At 33.5% G+C, this 7442-nt stretch overlaps 1 protein-coding gene across 1 annotated transcript; it reads left to right on the top strand.

The window, feature by feature from the left end:
* The first annotated feature begins 3368 nt into the window (after positions 1-3368).
* LOC145042678 (sister chromatid cohesion protein PDS5 homolog D-like) lies at positions 3369-7195 on the top strand. Its single transcript, XM_078991137.1, has 12 exons — positions 3369-3847; positions 4170-4373; positions 4469-4650; positions 5128-5254; positions 5338-5493; positions 5581-5985; positions 6073-6137; positions 6230-6281; positions 6381-6464; positions 6555-6601; positions 6689-6763; positions 6853-7195. The coding sequence occupies exons 1-12, from the start codon at positions 3740-3742 to the stop codon at positions 7019-7021; spliced, it is 1674 nt and encodes a 557-aa protein (XP_078847263.1). The 5' UTR covers positions 3369-3739; the 3' UTR covers positions 7022-7195.
* Positions 7196-7442: the final 247 nt, after the last annotated feature.

Raw genomic sequence — 7442 nt, 5'->3', positions numbered from 1 at the left:
AAACACAGGAACTTTAATGCACTCTAGGCCTTCAATATTCCAGATCTGAGGTAGAAACCTCAGATCTATCCTCCAAACTCCAAAACATTCCAAGACATACTCCCCACAAACCCCAAAATGATGAAACTAGGAATGCACAGCCTAAGGACGAAGATATTACCTCCAAAAGGTGCCTTAATAGCAGCCAAACTCGAATCCAAGCAAAGCCCTTTGATCCAAGCCACTTCTCCTTCAAGATCTCTTCAAACAACACCTCTCCAAGCTCTAATTTGCTCCACAAATGATCTCTCCACGAATTTAGGGTTTCTGGAACTCAAGGGGGGAATAAGGGAGGCTGTGGAGGAGTATAATGCTCTTTATATAGGGCTCAACCCCGAAAATTAGGGTTTTCTCCATACAACACCTACTCGCCGAGTCCATCTAGGGACTCGCCGAGTAGGCCACTTGACATGCGACCATGACCGCGACCTGACTCGCCGAGTCATCCATGGACTCGCCGAGTCATCCTCTAAAACTTACACTTTCAGCCCTTCAACTCTACTCTTGCGATTCCGGGATGTTACATTTATCACGTAAAGTTGCAAACTTTACGTGCATGCAAGGCTATAAAGACTCTAAATGACACATCCAAGCTTGCAATGGAGTTTTACACCTTAGGAGAGTCTCATTCAAGCAAAAGTTGGAAGCTTTATGGACTTAGAGACCTAAAGGAGTTCAGATATGAAGTTTCAACTTTAGATCTTAGCTTAAACACAAGAAAGGCTTCCTAGTATACTAGAAAAGCCCTAAAATCCACCCAAAAGAGGTCTTGAATGGAATGAGGTCAAGTTGACAGCTTAATACCTTCCAAGGGTGCCCAATGAAGTAGATCTCTGATTCCCACGAGTTCCTTGCTTCTAATCACTTGTTTCCCCAAGCTTTTCTCACCAAAAATCCTTCTTCAAAGCTTAAACAAACCAATGAAACATACACACATGAATTAGGGTTCTGGAGTATCAAGGGGGCTGTGAAGGGGAGGATGGGGAGGCCAATGATCCTTTAAATAGGGTGCAAAACCCTGTAAATTAGGGTTTCATCCTCCAGCTCCTACTCGTCGAGTCCTTACCTGGACTCGGCGAGTAGGTCACTAAAACATGTGGACCAACCCGCTGCTACTCGGCGAGTTGGGCAACCAACTCATCAAGTAGACCTTGAAATCAAGAAGAACAAAGTCTTATATCAACAAAATCAATACCTGAGAATTGGGACGTTACAATAGTAATAGTAATAATAATGTGATTTTAATATATATTGATCTGATAATACATTTAAAATACTTTACAATAAATTAGTGTAAATATCATTAATTCAAAGTTAATAAAATAGTTATTTTTAATTTTTAATAACATATATTTGTCGGTTTTTAATTATAATATCTTGTTATGCATAACATTCATTAATGCTTGTCGTGTTGGATCGTTGAAAACACTCGGTCTAACTGCTTATGCTTGTATATTCATTTATTCATTTGCCTTTTTTGTGTGTGTTTGTGTGCCATTTGTTCTCTTAGTGTGCGCTCATGACTGTTACACTTAGCTTTTCAAATGTTCCAAATACATAAATATACAAGTAACATTTAATGATAATCAAATTTACGCTCCTTCTAGTGTAGGCTTTACAACACAACCATGTAGACCACGAAGAATAAAATGGGTAGATTTTATCTCTAGACGTTCCACTCCAAAGCCATCACGTAGGTGGTAAACTGCAACGTGCAATGCTTGGACTTTGAACATCCTTAGTAAAATTCTACACCTTAACCATTAGACTTTCATTACAGTCTTATAAAGGTTAATATCAGAGTATTTAATGCATGCATGTATAAAGGTGTAAAATTGTTAGAATCATATATTTGTCAGTTTTAATTATAATATTGTGTTATACACACCATTCATTGTATATATATTTTGTATTGTCACAGCATCCAATTAAAAATACAAGTTACAAAAGGATCCATGAGAGTCTTGAAGAGGATGTAACCTAATATTTTCATTAAAATAGAGTCCTAAATATTAACAATCCACTTTATGAGAATAAAGAATATATTGAAAACTCAAAGATCATAGGCTTCAAGAACATCATACTATTTGGATGTAATGTATAATATATTCATAGTTGTAATACGACGTGTTCGGGTATTGCGGACGTGATGACACCTTTTCTACATGAGATCGCACGTGGAAGGAGCTAATGCTTCCATGTTGACTGTTAGATGTTAAGTATGACGACAACCATTAATGATTGTCGTGTCGAACCGTTAAAAACTCTCGATCTAACCACTTATTCTCGTATTTTCTTTTATTTCATTTGCTTTTGTGTGCGTGTTTGCATGACATTTGTTTTCTTAGTATGCACTCATGGCCATTACACTTAGCTTTTCAAATGTTCCAAAGACATAAATATACAAGTAACAGTTAATGATAATCAACTTTACGACTGACGGTTTTACTATAGTGCCCGTAGAAGTACCGACAATGCTTGTTTTTTCCGGACGCAGTGCAAAAATTTTCAAAATTTTTGAATTTTTTCTACTATCATGACACTACTAAAATTTTCCGTAACATCCCTACTATGAAGTCTTGCGTCTGCCCCTGAAATTTACTCTCCTTCTAGGCTTGACAACATAACCACGTAGAGTACGAAGAAAAAGGGGTAAGTTGTATCTGTGGACATTCCACTCCAGAACCATCATGTGGGTGGAAAACTGTAGGGTGCAATGCTTGGACCTTGAACATTCTTAATAAAGTTCTATACCTTGACCGCTAGATATTCAGTTTTATAAAGATTAATATCAGAATATTTAATGTATGCATGTACAAACATATAAGACTCTTCGAATCACGACACCAAGTATGACATTGCTAACAAAATAATGTAAAATCTACTTTTAGAATACAAAACTTCCATATAAGCATTAAGATTCTTTAATTAAGAGCGACTTTGATTCACATATTCTAATAAGAAATCACTTTTGTTATATAAATGTTTTTATACTCAAAAATTAAAAAAATGACTTTGTTAAATAAATCATTAAAAATACATTCTTTACCCGATTTAATCATGTCCGAATGGAACAAAATATCTAAATAGAGCAAATGACATAAGCATAAACAAAAACATATTTTGGGAAAACCTTGACCTCATCCAACGAGTGATGCAACAATTAGATAAACTCGTAAATAAACCTAAAAATGATTGTTCACAAAATGATACAAATAAATCAAAATCAACATGTAAATTTGAAAAGATTAAAAAAATTCCAAAAGAAATGATTATAATTATAATATTAAACTTAAAAAATGTGTAAATGAAAATGGACAAAAAAAAAAAACACACACAAAAGTTTGAGAGAATCCCAAATGTAAACTTCCTCGGATAATAACATCAAAGCTCCGACACCTGGAAACCGCAATCAAAACCCCAGGCGCCTCTCACGCAGCCATCACACTCACTCTCCAAATTCTCGAAGCATCGATAGGTTTTCCTTATGTACGTGTTCGAAATTCAGATATAGGGTTTCTATACCTTTCGCCACAGATTTCACGAAGCGGATTGATCGAATGGAGAAACCCTTTGCCTTTGTAAACACAGGCATATGCTAATTTGCGTAAAATCAAATCAACATTTTGGCTTTCTGAGCCTCTAAGGGTTTGTGTTTGCGTGCGATTAGAGGGAAATTGCTTAGTCCGCCTTTCGGAAAATGGAGTATATCTGTCCAGTTAGCGAACTGGAGCAACAGCTTAGAGAAACTGGTGAACAGCTTGCATTGCACCCTTCTTCCATCAGTGAGCTTCTAGACATTCTCGATGTAAGCGATTGTTAACCTTTTTCATCGTCAATGTATACGTTTCACTTTACTATTTCGCGTAAAATATTCCTTAGCCTTTACGATCACTGTCCAAATTTGCCATGTTCAAAGTTTTACGAGGACATTGGGTCAATGTATGTGTAAGACCTAGTTAGATTCCCCCTATGTTAACGATTATGTATATATGTATATCGAATCAGATACCAGATGGTTTCAAATTAGGGTTCCATTTCCAGAATTTGTGCATTTTCTTTACTTTACCCTCTTTGTTGTGCTATGATATACTTATAACACTTGCTATTTTTCAACTTCTTTCTTTAAGAAAACCGAGCAACTTTTGACATTTGTGAGTCAAGCACCATCTCTCAAAATGCAAGGTGCACTTGTGCCTTCAATGGGGGCCTTGATTTCCAATGAACTGTTAAAGCATTCAGATGTGGATGTTAAAGTTTCAGTAGCATCATGTCTTTGTGAAGTAGCAAGAATAACTGCACCAGAACCACCTTATAAGGATGAAATTATGAAGGTACTACAAGAATCAAATCCTTTAACAATTCCATATGTCTAAATACTTTGTATATCTCCTTTTTAAGAAAAAAAACATAACTATTTGTTACACAGGATATCTTCCAGCTCAATGTGATGGCTTTTGGGGAACTTTCAAATGTTACGGGTCGCAATTATTATAAAGCCATTCACATTCTTCAATCTGTTGCTAAAGTGAAATCATGCTTGTTGATGTTGGATCTTGAGTGTGATGCTTTGATCCTTGAGATGTTTGAGCAGTTTTTAAGTAGAATTAGGTGAGCGCTTCTATTCCTCATTATATTATCGCGTATCTTTATTCCCTTTTCGCCCCTCTATGGTTTAGTTTGATCACATAGTTAATTCTAACATCTTCATTTATTGCATATTACGAACACCCATGTAAAGAAATAAACTTCTTGCACGTGGAGATCTTCCTTGGCTTAATATGGTTAAAAACTAAACCCTTTTTATGAACATCTCATAGATGGTTTTCTTTTATAGAACAAACCATAAAAGTTTCAGACATTTTCCCGATTTTTCTAATTTAACCTTTTTGATATGCTGTATAAGTTTCCATAAGTCAAAGTGGTTCAATTGAAAAAAATATCTGAAACGTTTGATCGGAAAAAGTAAAGTATAAGTGGTTAAACTGCAATTTTTTTTTTAAAAAAAAATCTATACTTTCTTCTTCTGTAATTTGTCTATTGTGAAATATTAAAGTTGACTTTTTTTTTTTTCTTAATGAAATCTAGGACAAATCACCCTCAGCCTGTATTTTCAGACATGGAAAGTATAATGACTATGGTTCTTGAAGAAAGTGATGAAATTGCTTCACAGCTTCTTTCCCTTCTCATTTCTCATGTCAGAAAAGAAAACCAGGTACACACAATTTATCTTTAAATCTTTTTAAATATTTGTTAAATTTCATATTCTCTGAAAAAAAATATTATTCTTTTTTACAGAATGTTTCCCCTGCCCCTTGGAAATTAGCAGAAAAGGTGTTGAGAAACTGTCATGATACACTCAAACCCTATTCTTCAACTTTAGTAGAACTCATAGAGGCAGATTCTGATGATTATGCTGAAATAGTCTCTACCCTTTGTCAAAATGAACTTATGGTTTGTATATATATATATTTTTTAAACTTTCATATCCTCCAAAAATTTATTTTTTTTACAACTTTTTATATTTACTCCAACTTGCAGGAAAAGAAACCAACAAAGAGTAATAATATTCACAAAAGGGATGCAAATACCCTCGTGAATTCTCAATCCAAGAAGCAAAAACATATTGAAACTCAAAAAGTTTCAAAGAAAATAGAGGATTATCATAAAAATCAGATAAAGGGTAAAGATTTGGAAGCTTCTCAAAATCTTAACTCACCCCATGAAACCCTTTCATCAAAAGGGAGACCAAAAAACAAGAAAGTCAACTCAAGTCAAGATTCCAAACCTAAATTGGTTCAAGATTCAAAGGAAGATTTGAGGAAAACTAGGTTTCAGGATAAAGCTTCAAATTCTGCAAAACTGAAAGAAAAATCTCAAGGCATGAAAAAATCATTGACTTCAAACAATTCAGTCACAAAAAAGGACGATGATATCATATACAAGGTATTAATCTATTAATCAAATCTTTTAATTTAATTTTTTTAATGGTTATGTTTAAAACTTCATAATGCTGTTGAATTTATTTGTTAGGGTCTTGGAAATGGGAAACAATTGGTGGGACATAGGATAAAGGTTTGGTGGCCATTGGACAAAATGTAAATCTCTTTTTCTTTTTTATAAATTTAAACTTTTTAACAATTGTAAAATCTTATTTTCTCTTCAAAGATAAAAATTTATTTTGGAACAGGTATTACGAAGGTGCTGTTTCCTCTTATAATCCTGTTGACAAAAAGCACAAGGTGGGAATACATTATTACATTCTTTTTTTTTTTTATAAACAAATTCAAATTATTATATAAATTTCAATAACTTTATAGAAGTTGAATTTCTGAATGCAGGTGTTATATGCTGATGGTGATGAAGAAGTGCTGGATTTACGTGTTGAAAAGTGGATTATACTTGATAAGTCATCTCCTCATAAAGTTATTCTCTTTTCTTAATTCTATCTTTTTTTTTTTTTTTTTAATATTTTACTTTATAAATAAAATTATATAATATCATATTCTCAACAGGAGAAATCTTCTGATTTACCAACCCCCATGACAACTTCATCCACCAAGTAAAATTTCATATTTCATACCCTAATTTCATAATTCATCCTATTTGTATTCACTATTTTTATATAAATCCATCAAAATATTTACAGGCGTCTAAAGCAAAAGGGGAAAAGAAAGCTAGAATTCTCACCAATGCAAGAAGACAACACAAACTCACCAAAAAGGTTTTTATTTTTTTACTTTTTTACACTTGACAAATAATATATACATGATTTCTTTGAAGTGAATGATGATAAATATCTTAAAATAACAGCTCCTCATTGAAAACAAAACCTACAAAAGAAGACGACATAACAAATACTTCAACCAATGAAGTCGTTGAGATAAACGATGCTTGTTCTACTGAAAAGATGGACCCAATTCCCACCACACAAGTTGAAGAAGAAACCAAAATAAAGACAGAAAGATTGGAAGAATTATAGATTAAATATTTTTGTTGAAATGTTTCTAAATTTTGATATGGGTGTTCTTTGTAAATCGAGTATCAAAGATTTGGTTTAGTGGTGTTCAAATACACCTAAAACTCAACATTTCATCTTTAGTTATCATATGTAGTGTAGATTTAAGCATCTTATGACATATTAGATGTTTTTCTACTTTTGCCTAAAATGGGTTTTTATTTAGCAAATAGGATCATCTACATCTCTTATTCTATAGGATTCGAGTATTGTTGTTGTTGATGTTATGTTGTTATTGAGTGGTGGGTGGGTTGTTAGATGATTTGGGTTTGGTGAAACTTCCAAGAAAAATGTTAGTATAATCGCTCTTCAATCATTGCTTTTAGTGACTTTTTCCTCTTGTTTCATTGAATCTATTATTGTCCATATGAGGAATATATCTCAT

Source organism: Lactuca saligna, chromosome 4 (genome assembly GCF_052625555.1).
Source record: "Lactuca saligna cultivar CGN05327 chromosome 4, ASM5262555v1, whole genome shotgun sequence".
NCBI classification, from domain to species: Eukaryota; Viridiplantae; Streptophyta; class Magnoliopsida; order Asterales; family Asteraceae; genus Lactuca; species Lactuca saligna.
This window is presented reverse-complemented; position numbering and strand designations above follow the sequence as displayed.

What these genes read in the sequence shown, in the direction of transcription:
- LOC145042678 (XM_078991137.1), top strand. Translation starts at nt 3,740, where the DNA reads ATGGAGTATATCTGTCCAGTTAGCGAACTGGAGCAACAGCTTAGAGAA. An exon ending in ATGTCAGAAAAGAAAACCAG is followed by an intron (nt 5,255 to 5,337) that starts GTACACACAATT and finishes TCTTTTTTACAG; the next exon opens with AATGTTTCCCCTGCCCCTTG. An exon ending in ACGATGATATCATATACAAG is followed by an intron (nt 5,986 to 6,072) that starts GTATTAATCTAT and finishes TTTATTTGTTAG; the next exon opens with GGTCTTGGAAATGGGAAACA.